This window comes from Coregonus lavaretus, assembly GCF_964263955.1.
Source record: "Coregonus lavaretus genome assembly, chromosome: 28".
NCBI classification, from domain to species: Eukaryota; Metazoa; Chordata; class Actinopteri; order Salmoniformes; family Salmonidae; genus Coregonus; species Coregonus lavaretus.
In genome coordinates, this window is record NC_140015.1 from 15,685,239 (window position 1) to 15,706,841 (window position 21,603).

The 21,603-nt window shown below is 40.4% G+C and overlaps 1 protein-coding gene across 5 annotated transcripts; it reads left to right on the plus strand.

The window, feature by feature from the left end:
• The first annotated feature begins 1,952 nt into the window (after positions 1-1,952).
• On the plus strand, positions 1,953-21,525 carry LOC311103314 (putative E3 ubiquitin-protein ligase UNKL). Of its 5 annotated transcripts, none has more exons than XM_084144862.1 (16): positions 1,953-2,040; positions 2,879-3,088; positions 10,012-10,188; positions 11,194-11,327; positions 12,037-12,172; positions 12,295-12,412; positions 12,556-12,640; positions 12,734-12,894; positions 13,384-13,572; positions 14,145-14,198; positions 14,889-15,066; positions 15,173-15,262; positions 15,362-15,583; positions 15,744-15,937; positions 16,057-16,314; positions 16,489-21,525. In XM_084144862.1, exons 1-16 carry the CDS (start codon positions 1,976-1,978, stop codon positions 16,642-16,644), a joined length of 2,427 nt encoding a protein of 808 aa, XP_084000988.1. In that variant the 5' UTR covers positions 1,953-1,975; the 3' UTR covers positions 16,645-21,525. The 5 variants fall into 5 exon arrangements, with proteins under 5 accessions (XP_084000988.1, XP_084000990.1, XP_084000986.1 ...); XM_084144860.1 differs by having other exon boundaries at positions 1,971-2,040; positions 11,161-11,327; XM_084144861.1 differs by having other exon boundaries at positions 1,971-2,040; positions 11,164-11,327.
• The last annotated feature ends 78 nt before the right edge of the window (positions 21,526-21,603 follow it).

Consider the following 21,603-nt stretch of genomic DNA (forward strand, 5'->3'; position numbering starts at 1 on the left):
CTGACGACAGCGTGCAGTAGAATGTCCTCCCGTGCCACAAGAGTGACACTGGAGCTGTCGTCCTCTGCTCTCCCGGATCGCTGCACCACCCAGCTCCATCGGAACGTCATCCGGGTTGAGGGGGGGTGAAATGGGTAGGCCCCTTCCAGGATGTCCTCTTGAAGCTAGCAGGTTGTCCAACCAGATGGCCATGTCCACCAGCTGGTTGAAAGTCAACGTGGTATCCCGGCAGGCTAGCTCCCTTTGGTCGTCCTCTCGCAGGCTTCACCGGAAGCGGTCGATGATGGCCCGCTTGTTCCACCCGGACCCAGCCGCTAGAGTCCTCTCCAGGCGTTGGACGACCTGGAGAACCCGATCAATTGCTTCTCCCAAGCTGGCTAGCATAGTAGAATGCTCCCGGACCCACGCCACGACTCCAGGCATGTTCCCTTCTCCTGCTGACTCCATGGTTGGTGTGTGATTCTGTGGTGAGTGATTTAGGAGTCAGGCGCAGGAGGGTAAATCACAGAATAAATTGTTTATTCCGTAACACAGCGGTACGCAGCAATGCGTAAAACACTCCAGTGCGGAAATATGCCGCACTGGAAAACAACAAGGCACACGGGTGAATATCTCCACCGAGCTATATTAACCTCCACAATAAACAATCACACACAAAGACAAGGGGGCAGAGGGAACACTTCTATACAGGTACTGATGAGGGCATATGAACCAGGTGTGTGTAATAAACAAGACAAAACAAATGGAAATATGAGATGAGGAGCAGCAGTGGCTAGAAGGCCGGTGATGACAAACGCCGAAGCCTGCCGGAACAAGGAGAGGAGGCAGCTTCGGAGGAAGTCGTGACACTCCCACACCTCACACACACATAATACAGTTTTTAAAATTATTGTTGTAATGATGCTCTTATTTGGTTACATATGTGTTAACTGTTGTTACTTATATTGTCAATTCTGTTGTTTAATTAGTTTTTTTTTAATGTTGTTACCACTTTGAATAAATGTATTTTTATCTACAAATGTATTGTTTTTCTTACGTTTAGATTTCAGGGAGAATTTCAGTGTGCATTTACAGCAGTATCCTGGCACCAGAATTGCAAGCTTAATACTGTAATTTTGCTTTGCAGCAGAGATGCTGTAATATATTTCACAGTACTATTTTCCTTACTGTAAAACATTACATCATCCCTATAAATTTACAGCAGGGATGCTGTAATATGTTTTACAATAAGGAAAATAGTACTGTAAAATATATTACACTCTGCTGTAAGCAAAATTACAGTATTAAGCTGGCAACTCTGGTGCCAGTATAATGCTGTACATTTACAGGGGAAAGTTTTACACAAAGCTATTTTCTGTGAATATATTAAAATATTCCGCAAATAAAACAATAATCCGTGAATATGTAGAATATTTCACAAATATTGACCATAAGTCACTAATAAATATATGATCTGTAAATATATTCAACATAGCTCACAAATAAAACTACAATTTGAACAAATGTAGAACGATCTGTGAGAAAATGTTCAGAAATCCCTAAAATGTAAATCTGTGGAATGTGCATTTCAAAATGTGCTGTATTCTGTGCTTACAGAATTTGTATACATTTTTTTACGCCTGTCCATGTATTACGAACATTTGCACACAAATCATTTGTTAAATTTTTTTTTATTTGTAATCATATATTTATTTTTTATTTATGGTGAATATTTGTGAAATATTTATACATATTCCCGGATTATGGTTTAATTTGTGAAATATATATATATATATTTACATATTTCAGGACTATAGTTTTATTTATAAAATATTTTTATATATTCACACACCATAGTTTTATTTGTGAGTTATGTTGACTATATGTACGGATCGTGGTAGACACATTTACAGAATAAAGAAACAAATCTCACTCCATACGCAAATGGAACGAAACGGACAGTTCGCGCAGGCGCGTTTCATTGTTTTGACTGAAAATGCCGTCGGTTTCGAAAACGGCGGCGAACGCTTCTCCTCAAACCGAGAAACCAACCCACTATACGTAAGTAAAGCAAACGTTAAAGGGACATAAACACGTCTTCGTTAAAATACCGGGCTTCTTTTATGTACCGAATATTGTTTTATAGTTGGACTGCTTGATATTTCTTCACTCGTAGTGCAGTAAAACATGGTGCTTTTCCTTTTGTAAATTCTTCCCAATGCACGCAGCCAGCCTAGCGCTAACTTGCTAGCTCTCCACTAGCTACATATTACAATTGATACAGTAACTTAATTTTAACAAATTATTTTGATAATTGTATTGTATGACCGTGAAAATGTTAGCACATAGAAAAGAGTCGTAACATTAAAAATAGGAATTCGCAGGTGGTTAATGTTAGTTAGCCAGTCAGCTTGCTAGTGTGGACTGGGTAACGTTAGCGAAGTTGAATGGCTTGCTAGCCAGCCGTGTAAGCCTTTTCCTCTTTCCACCTCGGCCTTATTTGCTGTCTGTCTACGCATCTGTTTTGACGTACGTTCTGGTTGTTTGATCGAGTGCAACGTCGAAAATCTTGCGTGGATTGTATGTGAATAGTTAAAGTAGATAGCTACTAGCTATCACTACTAAGTAGTTTTAGCAGTTCATGAGGGATTGACACTAGCTAGCTATGTAGCTGAATTTTACAATCAAATATTAGTTGTAGATGGTGTAAACGTTTATATCTCATTAACTTTACCTTAGATATTGTCTAATTTAAATTTAAAATAGCGAAGCTGTAACGGTACTATCAAAGTTAGATGTGATATTCCCCCCTGAGCTTTGGACTTTGTTTTGGATACTTTTTCACACGGTGTCTGGTGCTGTCTTTCATTAACACGGCCTTTGTCTTTCCATTTTGCAGATATTTGAAGGAGTTCAGGACCGAACAGTGCCCTCTATTCTTGCAGCACAAGTGCACACAACATAGACCCTTTACATGTTTTCATTGGCATTTCCTCAACCAGAGGCGAAGACGACCGATTAGAAGAAGAGATGGAACTTTTAACTACAGCCCTGATGTTTATTGCACAAAATATGACGAGACTACAGGCATTTGCCCAGATGGAGAGGAGTAAGTGCGAAGCTGCATTTTTTTCAGTGAATTATTATAATGTTCTGGTTAGATTGTTGCTACTATATCATGCTTATAAATATCAATATTGTGTTGTGGTTGTTCCGGTAGAGAATTCACTCACAATTTCTTTAGTCTGACACTTATAACAGTGTTGCTAATATTTTATGGATGCTGCATTGTTTCAGTAGGAAGTCAGATTCTTGCGAATTCCTGAAGTGAATGATCCTCATTGCACATAATTCAGCTCGCACCACTAGCTTGGTGATGACCTAGCTTGCACATGTTGTTGACTGGTCTCACTGTTCGAGCTAATGATCCGCATTGCCTCGTATGCCCCTCGCGTGGGACGACAGCCGTTCTCAATAATGCGGAACCAACTTAATGATTTAGCCACATTCATTGTCATTTCATTTTTTTTAAATTTTATTCTCGCTGGACAAGTCTGTGTAAGCTGCCGATTGGGGTTTAGCTTCTTCCTCCAGTTTGCAGGAAACGATGAACACACCCCCTGTTTTCTTGCTCGTGATTGAACCGCCTTTGCACATAGCCTTCACCCATTGGTCGAGCAAGCAACGTTTATCATTCCTGAGTCCGTTGAAAATGAGGTTGCTTTGAACGAGTTCCTGTTTTGTATTTGTATTCTTAATGTTGTTACAAGTAGTTATACATTGAAGTGTATGTTTTTTTACTACTTGCACTGTAGCATTATGTTAATTGAAACCGAAGTACCATGACTTGATACGTTTCCGTGTGCTTTCATGCGAGTACAATAAAAGAGGGACTACCTAAATAAAATATAATTGTATTTGCCACATGCGCCGAATTCAACAGGTGTAGACCTTACAGTGAAATGCTTACTTACAAGCCCTTAACCAACAATGCAGTTTTTAAGAAATTTGTTGAGTAAAAAATAGCAAATAATTAAAGAGCAGCAGTAAAATAAAATAAAAGTAGGGAGGCTATATACAGGGGGTACTGGTACAGAGTCAATGTGCGGGGGCACCAGTTAGTCAAGGTAATATGTACATGTGGGTAGAGGTAAAGTGACTGCATAAATAATAAACAGAGTAGCAGCAGCATAAAAGAGGGGGACGGTTGGGGTGGGGGGGGGGCAATGCAAATACTCTGGGTAGCCATGATTAGCTGTTCAGGAGTCTTATGGCTTAAGGGTAGAAGCTGTTAAGAAGCCTTTTGGAACTAGACTTGGCGCTCCGGTACCGCTTGCCGTGCGGTAGCAGAGAGTACAGTCTATGACTAGAATGGCTGGAGTCTTTGACAATTTTTAGGGCTTTTCTCTGACACCGCCTGGTATAGAGGTCCTGGATGTCAGGAAGCTTGGCCCCAGTGATGTACTGGGCCGCATGCACTACCCTCTGTAGTGCCTTGCGGTCAGAGGCCGAGCAGTTGCCATACTAGGTGGTGATGCAACCAGTCAGGATGCTCTCGATGGTGCAGCTGTATATTTTTTTGAGGATCTGAGGACCCATGCCAAATCTTTTCAGTCTCTTGAGGGGGAATAGGCTTTGTCATGCCCTCTTCACGACTGTCTTGGTGAGTTTGGACTATGATAGTTTGTTGGTGATGTGGACACCAAGGAACTTGAAGCTCTCAACCTGTTCCACTACAGCCCGTTGATGAGAATGGGGGTGTGCTCAGTTGTCTTTTTTCCCCCCTGTAGTCCACAATCATCTCCTTTGTCTTGATTACGTTGAGGGAGAGGTTGTTATCCTGGCACCACACGGCCAGGTCTCTGACCTCCTCCCTATAGGCTGTCTCATCGTTGTCGGTGATCAGGCCTACCACTGTTGCGTCGTCGGCAAACTTAATGATGGTGTTGGGAGTCGTGCCTGGACATGCAGTCATGGGTGAACAGGGAGTACAGGAGGGGACTGAGCACGCATCCCTGAGGGGCCCCTGTGTTGAGGATCAGCGTGGCAGATGTGTTGTTACCTACCCTTACTATCTGGGGGCGGCCCGTCAGGAAGTCCAGGATCCAGTTGCAGAGGGAGGTGTTTAGTCCCAGGGTCCTTAGCTTAGTGATGAGCTTTGAGGGTACTATGGTGTTGAATGCTGAGCTGTAGTCAATGAATAGCATTCTCACGTAGGTGTTCCTCTTGTCCAGGTGGGAAAGGGCAGTGTGGAGTGCAATAAAGATTGCATCATCTGTGGATCTGTTGGGGCGGTATGCAAATTGGAGTGGGTCTAGGGTTTCTGGGATAACGGTGTTGATGTGAGCCATGACCAGCCTTTGAAAGCACTTCATGGCTACAGACGTGAGTGCTACTGGTCGGTAGTCATTTAGGCAGGTTATCTTAGTGTTCTTGGGCACAGGGACTATGGTGGTCTGCTTGAAACATGTTGGTATTACAGACTCAGTCAGGGACATGTTGAAAATGTCAGTGAAGACACTTGCCAGTTGGTCAGCGCATGCTCGGAGTACACGTCCTGGTAATCCGTCTGGCCCTGCAGCCTTGTGAATGTTGACCTGCTTAAAAGTCTTACTCACATCGGCTACGGAGAGCGTGATCACATAGTCATCCGGAACAGCTGATGCTGTCATGCATGCTTCAGTGTTGCTTGCCTCGAAGCGAGCATAGAATTGATTTAGCTCGTCTGGTAGGCTTGTTTCACTGGGCAGCTCGCGGCTGTACTTCCCTTTGTAGTCTGTAATAGTTTTCAAGCCCTGCCACATCCGACTCTTTGCCTGTTTGATGGTTCGTCAGAGGGCATAGCGGGATTTCTTATAAGCGTCCGGGTTAGAGTCCCGCTCCTTGAAAACGGCAGCTCTACCGTTTAGCTCAGTGCGGATGATGCCTGTAATCCATGGCTTCTGGTTGGGGTATGTACGTACGGTCACTGTGGGGACGACGTCATCGATGCACTTATTGATGAAGCCAGTGACTGGTGTACTCAATGCTATCAGAAGAATCCCGGAACATATTCCAGTCTGTGCTAGCAAAACAGTCCTGTAGCTTAGCATCAGCGTCATCTGACCACTTCCTTATTAACTGAGTCACTGGTGCTTCCTGCTTTAGTTTTTGCTTATAAGCCGGAATCAGGAGGATAGAATTATGGTCAGATTTGCCAAATGGAGGGCGAGGGAGAGCTTTGTAAGCGTCCCTGTGTGTGGAGTAAAGGTGTCTAGAGTTTTTTCCCCTCTGGTTGTACATTTAACATGCTGGTAGAAATGAGGTAGAACTGTTTTAAGTTTCCCTGCATAAAAGTCCCCGGTCACTAGGAGCGCTGCCTCTGGATGAGCGTTTTCCTGTTTACTTATGGCCTTATACAGTTAATTGAGTGCAATCTTAGTGCCAGCATCGGTTTGTGGTGGTAAATAGACAGCTATGAAAAATATAGAAAACTCTCTTGGTAAATAGTGTGGTCTACAGCTTATCATGAGATACTCTACCTCAGGCAAGCAAAACCTTGAGACTTTCTTAGTGTTAGATTTTTTGCACCAGCAGTTGTTTACAAATATACACAGACCGCCACCCCTTGTCTTACCGGAGTCAGCCGATGTAGCATCGGCGGCGGGGGGGGGGGGGGAGGGGGGATCTAGAGTTAAATATTAGATTATTTTTGCTCTAGTTGGCGGTACCTGCACCAAAACTCCAGTATTTTTCCTCATAGCCTGTTCTCCATCTTCTTATTAGATACGGAGCCAATCGCAATACACATCGTATCGGCACCTAAGTATCATGATAGTATCGTGAGGTCCCTGGCATTTCCCAGCCATACTAACCTGTCCTGAGTAATATTACAAAATGCCAATACTTTGCCTACTAGAACAGACGTACTTGTGAGTAGGGCTGTTGCAGTGACCGTGTTACCGCCACACCGAATAGAATAGGTCGACTTTTGTACTATGGGGGATAGTAGATTGACATAGGCTAGTGCTTTTGCTGTTCGTTAGGCCTACTCATCTTGTTGGCTGACAAAAAGTAAATGTGGACAGTTCTTCCAATATCTTCAGTATGCACCTCGGAATTGGATAAGGACGCACAGTTGCATCCTGGATGTGTCTGTCTTCACTTGTAGCCTGTGAGAAATACCTGATCACGTGACGGAGAGCCATTTGAGTGAGAGGCGCTTCGGATTGCGCAGAACACTCCGGGAGGAGGGCACAATGCAGCACTATGGGCCGCAAAAGGCATGGATTTTTTTAGGGTGCATTACGGCCACGAAGGGGATGCCGCCGTGAAATTCGAGGCATTATCAAGTGCTTGTCAAATTGTGAATGCGAGACTATTGGAGTGTGTACAGCCTGTGCAAAAAACAAAGCAGAGCTCATGTCTTTCAAGTGACTTTTTTCAACTCATCATTAGTCTCATCATGCAGCCTTACAATATACACTGCTCAAAAAAATAAAGGGAACACTTAAACAACACAATGTAACTCCAAGTCAATCACACTTCTGTGAAATCAAACTGTCCACTTAGGAAGCAACACTGATTGACAATACATTTCACATGCTGTTGTGCAAATGGAATAGACAAAAGGTGGAAATTATAGGCAATTAGCAAGACACCCCCAATAAAGGACTGGTTTTGCAGGTGGTGACCACAGACCACTTCTCAGTTCCTATGCTTCCTGGCTGATGTTTTGGTCACTTTTGAATGCTGGCGGTGCTTTCACTCTAGTGGTAGCATGAGACGGAATCTACAACCCACACAAGTGGCTCAGGTAGTGCAGCTCATCCAGGATGGCACATCAATGCGAGCTGTGGCAAGAAGGTTTGCTGTGTCTGTCAGCGTAGTGTCCAGAGCATGGAGGCGCTACCAGGAGACAGGCCAGTACATCAGGAGACGTGGAGGAGGCTGTAGGAGGGAAACAACCCAGCAGCAGGACTGCTACCTCTGCCTTTGTGCAAGGAGGAGCAGGAGGAGCACTGCCAGAGCCCTGCAAAATGACCTCCAGCAGGCCACAAATGTGCATGTGTCTGCTCAAACGGTCAGAAACAGACTCCATGAGGGCCCGACGTCCACAGGTGGGGGTTGTGCTTACAGCCCAACACTGTGCAGGACGTTTGCATTTGCCAGAGAACACCAAGATTGGCAAATTCGCCACTGGCGCCCTGTGCCCTTCACAGATGAAAGCAGGTTCACACTGAGCACATGGAGAACGTTCTGCTGCCTGCAACATCCTCCAGCATGACCGGTTTGGCGGTGGGTCAGTCATGGTGTGGAGTGGCATTTCTTTGGGGGGCCGCACAGCCCTCCATGTGCTCGCCAGAGGTAGCCTGACTGCCATTAGGTACCGAGATGAGATCCTCAGACCCCTTGTGAGACCATATGCTGGTGCGGTTGGCCCTGGGTTCCTCCTAATGCAAGACAATGCTAGACCTCATGTGGCTGGAGTGTGTCAGCAGTTCCTGCAAGAGGAAGGCATTGATGCTATGGACTGGCCCGTCCGTTCCCCAGACCTGAATCCAATTGAGCACATCTGGGACATCATGTCTCGCTCCATCCAACAACGCCACGTTGCACCACAGACTGTCCAGGAGTTGGCGGATGCTTTAGTCCTGGTCTGGGAGGAGATCCCTCAGGAGACCATCCGCCACCTCATCAGGTATTCCTTAAACCGCTCAGCACATAATAGCTGCATGTGCGCACTCCCTCAAATCGTTTGGAGAAAATATTTATATTTTATTCAGCTTTGTTCAATTCTATTCTTCATACTATAAAATAATATAAAATTATGCCACGGAACTATAAGCAAATCTAGTCTGCTAAATGAACTAGTGTAGCCCACAGCCATTTGGCATAGCGACATCAGGACCTATCATAAGGACAACTCGGAGAATGCTATTCTTTTCTTCTGAAATAGACTACATTTTCTTCATATCTCCCTACAAAATTTACAGTATTAAGGGTTAACTGAAAGGAAGCAGTCTATGTAGCTAAAAACCTAGCCTATGTAGTAATAAGACAGGATTTAAGTTCTAGATTGTATTTTGAGAAAAATGCTGTTCAACACTGAGAAGAACAGCTTTGAAACATGATATTCAAGCCACTCCTATAAGTTAGTCCTATTTGTGTCAGAGCACGATAAAGAAATTGAGTAACTTGAAACGTCTCACTCACTAGTTCAATGACAATCCTCAATGGCACAGGTCTGGTTACAGTGCTTGGGTCAGAGCCACAGTTTAGTGATATCTAGAGGTAGACACTAGCTGCGATGTTAAAAGTATTTGTGGGAAATGTGTAGCATACTGAATACTTTATCGAGAGGTTTATCATTGAGAGGCTGAGTTTCAGTTTCCTATATCAGTGTATTTGGAATTTCAGAGCAGTAACTAAACAATGTTCGTCAATTCAACCAGCTGTCATATTGAAAGTTCTATACAATATTTGAACTCTGCCTGAGAGCGAGCACTTGCACTCTCTATTCCTCATTCTACCAGTGGCTGCTCTCTTCTCGTGACATCACATCTGTTGCCATAGTTACTGTTGCTATCTGAGTAAGAAGATTATTGGTTATCTAGTGTTTTCAATGTGAATCTGAGCACATTAATAGCGAGGTTGCTATTATTTCTGTTCAATTCCTCACCATACATCAAAGCCTGTCAGAGCGCTGTATCTATAAAAGGCGTTGCATTCCTCTGACTCCCACTGTGGGCATTGGCTACATTTTTGTTGTTTGTCTGATGTGCATATTAAGCACCAAGAATAACGGTTGCCACTAATACAGGGAGGAAGACAAATCTCTCATTATGTTCTTTAACTCATTCCTTTAGCCTCTGTCTGTTTTCTTTCAATTAAAATCCGTGGAATGAATTCTTAGGATAAGCACAGCATAGAATTCTAGAAACACAGGGTAGAAAACGATTTTATGCTGATTGTATCACTGTCACATCAAATCCTGATCATTTTAATGAGGAAGTCTGCATTTGTCTAATCATCGTTTCTGTTTCTGTCTAGCTGTCCTTACTTGCACCGGACCACTGGTGACACAGAGCGCAAGTACCATCTTCGCTATTACAAGACTGGTACCTGTATCCATGAAACCGATGCCCGCGGGCACTGCGTGAAGAACGGCCTACACTGCGCCTTTGCCCATGGCCCACATGATCTCCGCCCCCCTGTCTACGATATCAGGTGATCTATCATGCCTTTAGTAACCACTCTGTTCTCAAGGTATCAAACCTTCAACAAACATGTGAATAGGCTTGTTAAGCCAGTTAGCTGAGTACACAAGGATAAATCATGCATGGTCTGACCATGCACTGACAAAACGTACCAACTGATTCCATTTGGACATCATAGCTTTGGGGAAATTCTTAAATTTACCAGTAGACTATATTTTTGAAGATCGCTATCAACCCCTTCTCTACCATTGTTACTGTTACTTTGATTCGACATGGTAGATCTAGCTGTCTCGGCTGAAGTGATAATAGGCTCAAAATAGCCTGCATTCACTCCAGTACATGCCCATACATGGCAGTGGGAGAATTAAGTGTGTTCATCTATTTTCTTAGCTCAATTAGCCTCCCTGATGCCTCTCGAATTGGCTGGGGCTAAGAGCAGATGAAAGCACAATTTTCTCATCATAGACATCAGTTATAGTGTACTTATTGCCAGGGTTGATGTTGGTTTTGTTGAGTACCAATAGGGAGAAATTCACTGCCTAAAACAGTGCAAACAATGAAAGTGCTAAAGTATGGTGATTTCTTTAATGAGATGAAAGATTCAGTGGTATATTTGAAGTAATATCCCCACATATCTCAGAGATGGATACAAAAAATAGGCCAATATCTATATAATGCAAGCAATGGACTTAAGCTTAACAATAACATACATTTGCTCTTTTACTATGAACCATCTGTTCATATTTTAACATTTTAAATACCTGTCACTAGAAGATAGCAATACCTTGTCTAACGTCCCATGAATGACGTCAAATTAAGGAATGGGAGCTTGAAATAATTCAACAAAAACAACATTAACTGTGGTATCAGAGGCACGCTCAAGTGTTGCCTAGCAACTGTTGAGCTGAAAAAGTCTGTAAGAGCCAGGCAGCCTGAATATTCTACATTTGTCTCTTCCTCTTTTTTTGTTTGTTTTGTGTAGTAGCTCTCTGACTGATCTTCTTCATGTGCACAGAGAGATCCAGGCACAGGAAGCCCTCCAGAATGGCCAGTTGGGATCTGGAGAGGGTATCCCTGATCTACAGCCTGGGGTACTGGCCAGCCAAGCCATGATAGAGAAGACTCTTACAGAAGACCCCCGGTGGCAGGGTGAGCAGCAGACATATTGATTCTGGTGGTGGTGTCACCTAGTGCCACAACTTTTCTATTGATTGGATTTCCTTGACCTGTTGCATTATATTTTGGCATTATGTCAAGAACAGAATGTCTTACAATGAGGATGTTTATATGCACACTAATAATTAGATATTAAACTGATTATGGCAGAAGGCAGAGTATGGCATTAGTCATGTAAACACCTTACTCTGCTTATCTTAATCGGCGTGAGATCGTAATGGTAGTAAGCATACACCGATTAAAACACCTGGTTTTCTGAACAATCTTTTGTAATTATTAGGACATGTTAATGCCTTAAATCAGAGTTACAGCGGTGTATTTGATTGCGCTGCTAGCACGAGCAGCGCAAGCTTCCTTCTTTTGTACGAGTGAAGTGATTTCGGAAAAACTGAAAGTATGCATCTTAGAAATAGTTTTCACATACAAACTTTGTCTGAATTCAAAATCAAATAGTTTTCACAAAAATAACATTGTCGCTGTGGTAGAACGTTTATTTTGATTAGCAATTTTTCTGCATTTATCAAAGTCGCATCAGGTAGCCTGATTTCAGAAGTGTCCATGTAAACAGGATTATTAGGGAAATCATTCTTCTTGAAAACAAACTATTATATTAATCTGACTATTCACAATAATTGTTTTATTGTGTGCATGTAACCATACTCATTGTGTGCTTTCCTTCCAGACACAAATTTTGTTTTAGCGAACTACAAAACAGAGCAGTGCACCAAGCCTCCACGACTATGCAGACAGGGCTATGCCTGCCCCCACTACCACAATAGTAGAGACAGAAGACGAAATCCACGCAAGTTCAAATACAGGTAGGAGATTGGGACAGTCAAACGATAAAGAGTAAGCCTTTTGACAACTGTGTAATAATGCTGTAATATGTAGCCTGAGCATTTGTATGTGTTTAAGTTAAACCCCTTGAATGATGTGTCAGGTCAACTCCGTGTCCCAATGTGAAACATGGGGATGAGTGGGGAGAGCCATCAAAGTGTGACAGTGGAGACAGCTGTCAATACTGTCACTCACGCACTGAACAGCAGTTCCACCCAGAGGTAAGTGGGACATTGGACACTTATAAATGCTTAGCGCATTTCGTCTCTTGCAATGGGGAATCTGTCAAACCTTGTTTTGGAAAATGCCACACAGTTATGAGCAGAAAACCCGTCTTTCTCACTTCAGATCTTTTTTCTTTCAGATCTACAAATCCACCAAATGCAATGATATGAGGCAAACTGGTTATTGTCCTAGGGGGCCGTTCTGTGCGTTTGCGCATGTAGAAAGTAAGTGAAGCTCCTCAAAATAAGTAAACGCTGTCTTGCTTGTTGACAACCTTTTAAAGTTAAAACCTCCCGTCTGTGATTGTGTACTTTCAGGAATTCCCTCCACAGAAGAGACCATGAACTCGTTGCTAACAGCGATGCAGTCGGGCTCCCAGGCCAAGCTGGGCTCTCAGCAATATTCAGAGTGTCCAGTCAGCGAGTGGGGCAGCAGTGCCAACTCCATCAGCAGCAGCAACAACGGCCAAGTGGGGAATGTATGTGATCTGATTACTACTCCCTCTCTGCTTCTCTCAACTGTCTTTTACAAAGGCATCTCAGTTTGTATGAAAAACATGCTGTCAATAGATTAGATACAATTATAGATTAGACCCTGAATAGATTAGATCAAATATTTAAGCTTTTAACTTTCCTTTTTTTGTCACTCCTTTGTTTTGTATATTCTTGTCATTTTCTGTTTCCGTTCTTCTGTTTTCTGTACTTGCCTTGTATTTCACTAGTCTGTAACATCATTTTGTTTCTGGTAGTACTAGTGCACCAAGAAATATACAGCGAAATTCAAATAAATATAAGATTCAACAGAAACCAAACCTTAACAATTCAGTGTCATTTTCTCTCTCTGAAGCCAGTATTCAATCTAAACATCTTCAGCTATCATCTGCTCTCTGGCCTCATTGGGAAAGCTGGACTCGTTTGGCTGGCTTTAAAACCCTATTGTTAAGACCATGTGTACTTCTCTCCCTCAGGTTTCATATTCTAATAGTCCGACTGTAACGCCAAGCTCAGGAAGCAACAGTTCATTGTCCTCAATCGGACCCATCGGCAGGTCCAAATGCTTAACTAATGGTAGCTTATGTTCAGAGTCCACCACGTCAAGTGTGTCATCTCTGACGTCTAACTATCCCAAAGCTCCGGGCTTTGAACGCGAGGATCAGGTACTACAATAAGACTGCTCTCCCTCTCTCTCTTTCCCCATCCTTACGGGAAGACCCCTGCACTCAGCTTAGTGTAGGGCCTGACCTGCTGCTACACACACTTTGGTCATAGTTTCCATTAATTTAATTCTGAATTTTGATTTATTTGTATGTTAAATTATTTGTCAGTCATGTTTTTTATGTTACGTCATTTTCTATAATTTGTGATGCCTTGTGTGACTTGGTGAATACTGAAATTAACAACCGAGGCAAAATAGAGAATAGTTTACCCATTCCAGGTCAGATTTAGTGTTGTACTTAACATTTTATGAACGTAGATTAGACATTATACTTGAATATGCAACTTGTATTCATGTTATCTATTAGTTACAAAACAAATGTCTGCTTATTTAGTTTTAGACTGTCTTAATGTGTTGTGATCATAACATTAGACATTTTCTCTCTTTGATAGGGCTGCAGATGACTGATTATTAACAGAATTCTCTTCACTTTTAAGAACGGTGTTGGCTTTCTAGACAGGCCAATTGCTGGGTTTAAGTGTTGGGTCATGTGAATGTGCTGTCTGTTTTCAGATAAAGAACCATAAGGGACATAGTGATCAAAAGATGATGGACCAAGACAAGCAGGTGAATAACTAAAGCATTTGCCACTGCCTTTGTATTCGTAGAGGCTAGTGACCGTGTTTCCCCTATATTCATTTACTGCTGCTCCAAAAAATATGATTTATGGAGAATAATTGTCGTTTTAAGCGTAAACTTAAACGACTAAAACCAGATATAAAGTATGTAGAAAAGATAATGGAGCTATATATATTTTAAATAAGATCATCTTTGAGAACTAACAATCACCCAAATAAAAACTAGACAGTCAGGGAGAATCTAAAATTCCAAAAATGTCATGGCATGGGGCCCCCATTGATTTTGTTATAATGTTTGAGTCACTCAAATGGCATAAGCCATGGCAAAATGTGTAGAATTGCAGGAACATCAATAACTTTGCCGCCTCTGCTGAAAAAAATCCTAGGGGAAACACTGCTAGTGATATGTAGAACATTTTATATTTAAAGGTATTCATGTAGAGGAAAAAGGGTTTTGCTGTTATAATTTCAAAGTCATTGGTACCCGTCCAATTGACTATTGATAAAAAAGGCCTATTCATGATCTCCCATATAAAGCATATGACTAAGCATATGCCCAGGCATGGTATCTGTGCCTTGTCTTACTTCTTAACCGAGCACCAATGTAGTAAAACTAAGTATTGCTCAACATTGACACTATTGATGAAACAATGCTTTATTATGAACGCCTCTTTTACAGACACACAATAGTGTATTCTCTGGGATGAATCCTCTGGCATCCAGCATAACCTCCAGTATAACATCTAGCCTGGCCTCCAGTATTGGCTCGGATAGTTCCTCACCCACCACCTTATCAACAATGAATGCAAAAGCAACCCCATTCTATCCAGGGAGCAATACTGTGGAGTCAGTTATAGGTAAGTGTACTTGTATTGTGCTCACTTGTTTAAGGTGTGAATGTAACTCTTTATACAAGGAATACTTATTTCTCTAATTAAAAAAACAACTTGCCTTTTCTTTCAGGTTCTGCTCTTGACCTGAATTTTTGTGACATCAATGTTGCCTCTCTTGATAAAGAGTTTGAAGAGCAAGAAAACAAAAGTATTGGTTTAAGTAAGCAAACCTTGTTTGAAACATTGAACACAATTGACTTAACCGTGTGTTCTGTGTTTTAAATTGCGAAATTGATTTCTGCTTCCTGTTGTCCTCTAGGTCAAAGGATGTTGGGAGGATCCGCTCCGGTCAACATTCCTGGCTCCTTTGCACGGTCCTCTTCATTGAATTCCAACTCATCACTCTCTGCCTCCCCTCTGAGCTCCCTCTCCCAGTGCCTGCTGTCAGGAATGGCTCCCCAGCAGAGTCAGCCTCAGGGCCTGCTAACCAAACCTGAGCATGGCCTTCTAGGAACACCTACCTCCTCTCAGAACACTCTGGGTAAGTTAACAATCTAATATTTACTAGCAATCTTGACAAACATGCAAGAGTGAGCATTATTATTTTACCTTTAGAGGCATTATCAACAATTCATAAATACATCTCTACCATTTTGTTTTGCGCTTTGACATGAAACAATTGTGCTGATCCCACCTTGTAGGTTTGAATGGGGGAGCTAGCAGCATATGGGACTTTGTGAGTGGCAACTTCTCTCCCAGCCCATCACCAGTGTTCAGCAGCCTGGGCTCCACCACTGTGAGCAGCAGCGCTGACCTGAACCGGCTCTTCAGGGAGCTGGATGAGGCCAAGCGGAAGATCAAGCAATGGGAAGACGCTTGGCACCAGGTCAAGCAGGTCAGACACTAGTCCCATGCAATAACTATGACATGAACTAAAGGCACTGCCTCTGTAAGCAATACATCCTGACCCTTGTTAAACCAATTATATATTTGACATGTCTCTGTCTGTTCCAGGCATGTGAGGCCTGGCAGAAAGACTCCCATGATGCAAAAGAACAAGCAAAGTCGGCCGAGGCGGAGCGGCAGCTGGCGGAGCAGAAGCGAGAGGACAAGGAGCGCAAGCTGAAGGAGCTCCAGGGGGACTTTGACGTGCTGTGTCGCTCCCCTGGCACGCCCCTGCTTAGAAGCTATGGAGACCTGGACCAGCTCCCTCTACCAAAGCTCCACTCCATCCAGAGCCAGCTGCGCACTGACCTAGACCTTATAGACGGGGTAAGAAGGGCCAGATAAACACATTCTTATTCATAGTGATCAGGATATAAATTATGGCAGACTATTTAGCCCAGTGAAGTATGTTTTTTTTCTTAAGATCTTGCATGGAATCATTGTATTGAGTTATTCTGTTGCGAGTTGTTTCTGATACAACCTCTTCTCTTCCCAACACAGGTAATATATCAGCTTCAGTCAAAGAAATGTATAGTTTGCCAAACGCATGATCGTTGTATAGTCCTGCAGCCTTGCCAACATTATGTACTTTGTAAGAACTGTGCACCTAGTAAATCAGAATGTCCATACTGTAAGACAAAAATATTGAAGTGGTGATGTACTATTATTCAAGGTACTACTTAAGGAATTTGCCCTTTGAAGAACTACTAATACATATAGTATGCTTACATTTTCTAAATAGCATTTTGTGTTTCAGTATGTCATAGTAATTGAATTAATAGTTTAATTTGAACTACATAAATGGTGTTTGATAAATCAAGTCCTTAAATGTAATATGTTATTTTGTATTGTAATGGATCACTTACAATTTCCAAAAAGTTTGGGTATCCATCATTCAAGTGGGCCTAATTTGACTTTTCATCACTAAAACACATCAGTCAAACATTAATATTATGACCATCTTTGTGAAGAAGATTACTTTCTTCTAAAGCACTTTGTTGACCTGGGAATTTGTTAAAGGGTATTTTAGAAATTAGCTTTGAGCTGTTTTTGTTTCTTAGATTTATATATTTCTTTTTCTTAATATGCTAATGTATCGAGCTTTTGTGTGTACTGTGAAACATACTAGAATATTTCATGTTTCCTATTGTTAAATCATGGTATAGTTCTATATATCTTGTTAGCTTTCATAGAAAAGTACTAAACAATAGTTTCTACTTTTCATTGTTTAATTTACATTTTTCCATCAAATAAGTGCACACTTTTGAATGCATTTTAGGCATAACCAGCAGCTGTAATATCAGTAAGGCACATTTATGCTAAAGTAGTTAGGAAATCAATGAGTCTGTCTTTTAGTGATTACTGAATTGTTCATTATGTAGTTATTAGAGGAGCATGTCTTGATGTACAGAAGTCTGACATGGTGAATTTTATAGGATTCCTACTAGCCTCTCAAACATGTCTAGAACATATCTGATACTTGGCCTCTACTCTAGTCTCAAGTGCCTTGCCTTAGATGATAACCATGAGCATCGATATTTAGAGGATTGTTGTAAAAGCAGACACAGGTAGACAAAGCTTCTGCACACATTTCTGCAAATATGTCTACTTTATTTTTTACTTTGCATTATATGTATATGCCGTAGTGTATCGCCCCAATCCTATGTCAAAGTATTTCCTCAGATTATAGTTGTATGAAGATATAAATCTTGTCAGTGCCTGTGTCCTGACTTCACACTTACAACAAAGCTAAAAATATATATATATGTTCCTTGTCTTAACAGGCAATGGTGCTTCAGTATAATTTCAAATGACTTTTGATTTAATGTTTGGGAGTATGCAAGCAAGGAAACAACTCTATGGTCTTGTTTGTAAACAAGATAAAAACAGGCTCTGCTATACATTTTAGACTCGTGTTTGTTAGTTTGTTGTAAGAAATGCATCATTCTGTAGTGTTTACAGAAGACATCGGTGTTGAACCTGTAAGTTGTGTTTTCAAATACGACAGTAATGTGCTTAGCTAGGTTAATCTAATTGAAATGACCTTCTACTGTGTTCAAAATATGTATTTTTCCTCGCTCTATATCTTGGTCCTTTTAATATTTACAGCAATTAGTATGTTAAGTAGAAATAACCCTTATATTCCCAGGTACACCATTTGTAACTTAGAAAAATTGAGAAATACAATTGTTTACATTTACATGGATGGTAATTCAGAAACTCAGAGAAAAACAAAACGTGTGTTTCTCCTAAAATACAAAAAGAAGAAAGGTATTGTGTTCCCTCATGTTTATCAATTTAAAATGGCAGGCAAAACAATTTTATTGCATGTCTTATAAGCGTCATACGTTAACCAGCTACAAATCTAGATCACACTGCCAGATATATTTGTATTGTCAGTCTAGCATACTGTAGAGTCGATCACTTCACTTCTGCAAGTGTAGTTGTAATGCATTTAGATTCTTGAATGTTGTTGTGCATACACGGTTCAGATTTCAGACATCAGTAGCCTAAATTCTCACTCACAAGTTAAGCAGTAACACGTTTTACTTAATATATATATCAAAATGGCATAACAATGACTCTCTTGTTACCTAACATTCAGAGACATGTCATGGTGTCTAACATGTGCTATACCAAGTTTATAACTTCTATAATGTTATAGTTCAAGTAAAGGACCACTTAAACAAAGACTCATTGGATGAAAACTGTTTGATTTAAATTGTTTTGTTAATTTTTGTTTTAGTCACAGTCACACGTTCGGGTACTTTTGTGAATCTTCTAAACATTGTTACAGGCCAATCAATATACTGCTGTAGAATGTCTCGATTCTTAAATTGGTTGTTGGAGAATCCGAATAAAGCTACTGGGCTACAGTAAATGGTGCATTCTAATAATCCGCTCACCCCAATTTTTTATATCACAGGTTTTTTATTTTTCCTTTGATGCCAACTAAGTTAATGTGGACTTGACTCAAATGAACCAAAGTGGTGTTGTAGTTACTTTTCAAAGTATTGAAATTTACAATTGAGTATAACATTCTCTTCAATGGTTCAATGACAGAAAGAGAAAACTATGCCAACTGCTTTTGCTGATAATAGTAATGGACTTAAAGCCCATTTGTAGTTTTACCAAAGACCTTTACTGCTATTGTTATGTTTCCTTTTTTATTTTTATAACTATTTTCATTTTAGCAATCTAAGCAAATCATTAGAAACCTAATTTGAAACAAACCTAGCACCTTATGTAGATTGGTGTGTGCATTTACAGAAACTAATGGCATCACTGTCAATTTTTTGTAAAGCAAATTATTGTGGTTAGTAACATACACAGAATTCTCAAACTTGACTATTTTAATTGGCAGTTGTCTAGAGTGAAGGAATTTCAGAAGTGAGTGAAATGTGTTAATATTCTTAAGTGGCCATATGAGTACCAGTGGAGGCTGCTGAGGGGAGGACGGCTCATAATAATGGCTGGAACGGGGCGAATGGAATGGTATGTTACAATTCCACCTATTCCGCTCCAGCCATTACCACAAGCCCGTCCTCTCCAATTAAGGTGCCACCAACCTCCTGTGATGAGTACTATTTTGAAGTATGTTTCTTTTCAATACAGCTAAAATCTCTTAATCAGTTTTAAATATGAATGGTTGTGCACTACTTGTATGCTGTCAGAAGTATAGAGTACACTTTGACTGTAATGTGATTTCTTTTGTTTTCATTTGACTGGTGTTTTCTTAACATTTTAATTCACAATTTACTGCAGTCGTTGGAAAGAGGGCGATAGAGTATAATTTGTTTATTGGTTAGCTATTTGAGTGAGTCTTGATGGGTGAAATGACAGGGAAAACGTGATTTATTTAAACCAGCATCAATGGCAGATACAGACATCAGTAGGTTTAAGGAGCAACTCTTATTCATTCGTTCTTGGTCCTTAAGCCCTCTTCAATGTGGAATACTTTAAGTATAAATCTCCCTTTTACACTGAATAAGAAAAACGTAAGCTCATATTTTATAAATATGGCTCTAAATCATTCAATGTTATGGCCATATTAAACTAATGTTCTTTACTATGGACCAATTTCATTCTTGAATAAATCTGTGCCTTTGATGTTAAAATGTCATTTTAACTGGCATTTGAAGAGTATTGCTCTATTAATTTGAGGGGTGACTTAATTTGAGGGTTGTTATATTACAGTAAAACTGAAACTATCCAAATTCTAGTGCCTTTAGATAATTGTATGGACCATAATCTCCAAAATTAAAATATGTGGTGGATACCACTCATATGATTTGATTGTTTATCACTTAAAATTATTCTCGAGTGGTAAAATTTGCTTTGCCGCTCGGAAAAGTTAAGAATGCAGTGTAAAGAGCTAGAATTCGCAAGTGATCAGAGAAGGGCCGTTTTGAATCAGACTGCATGTTTTGTAAGGGAGGCTTAGGGCAACCTTAGAATGATGAATACTGCTTCTTCGTCTCAGTCTGTATTTGCCATATCAGTCTTCATAACATGCCACAATACCTACCACCAATAAATATGATTCTGTCTGTACTCAACTTTATTGGCACAAGAAAAAAACTGATAATTACTGTTAAAGAAAAGCACCAAGTAGGACTCATTGTTTTGTAAATTAAATGTAATTGAGATGTAACATAATGCTCTGCAGTGGATTAGCATAATCTATTTTGCATTATTGTGAAGTGTTTTTTGTTTTATTAATATTGTGATCATGGAACCTGAAGATGTTATGCAATCTTGTACGTACATACATAAATATAATGTATGACAATGTTCAAATTTAGTATGGAAAAATGCCTATTGCAGCATTGAACTTTTGTAAAAACAAATTTAATTGTTACCACTTGTTCCCAATGGTTAATTTAAATATGTTAATTTAACATGGAAACCCTGAAATATTGAATGTACCGTTCTAAATTAGAAATTTAATAGGTCACTGGAATAATATGGAGAGCAGTTCATCCATTAGCTATGATGTAGCATCTAGTTTTGTGAATTGCTATACAATGAAATAAATGTAAGACTTAAACACATGCAGTTTTCCGGTCTCTGTATTTATCAGTGTAATGATTAAGGGGAGGGAAGACATTTATTTTCTCAGGGTTTTACAGTTAAGACTGTAGGATAAAGCAAGGTTTTTAATTGTGAACTAGTTTGTAGATGTATTTACGCTGATGTCGATGGAAGTAGACATTTGTATTACGAATGAGAAACGTCCCTTATTTTGTTACATTAAAGTATGGACAAATAGGACATTGTATATTGAATTAGTATTCAACTACTGCATAAAAATGATTATATCAATGGGAGTTCCCCTGTGTTAAAGTTGATCCTCTTTATGGAATCAAAGATAGGCCTGATGTTTGGCTTTTTACTCAAATTTAGTAGAAGGTATTAATGAATATTTTGCTTGTAGTGTATCATTAACTTGTTAAATTGTACTGCAACATTATGCAATGGTTTACAGAATTCCCCATTTTTATCATCTTGGGAATTAAAACAATTTTTGATCTTAAATGTGTTGAGTATTTGTTTAATGCATTTAAAACAAGGTAGTAATAAAGGTATGTACTTCTAGTTCACTACACTCCAACA

Bases quoted from the DNA above. Each gene is read 5' to 3' on its own strand.
- LOC311103314 (XM_084144860.1), top strand. From the start codon at position 1,976: ATGCCGTCGGTTTCGAAAACGGCGGCGAACGCTTCTCCTCAAACCGAG. The intron at 10,189-11,160 runs GTGATCTATCAT...TGTTTTGTGTAG, and splicing joins CCCCCTGTCTACGATATCAG to TAGCTCTCTGACTGATCTTC. The intron at 12,641-12,733 runs GTAAGTGAAGCT...GTGTACTTTCAG, and splicing joins TGCGTTTGCGCATGTAGAAA to GAATTCCCTCCACAGAAGAG.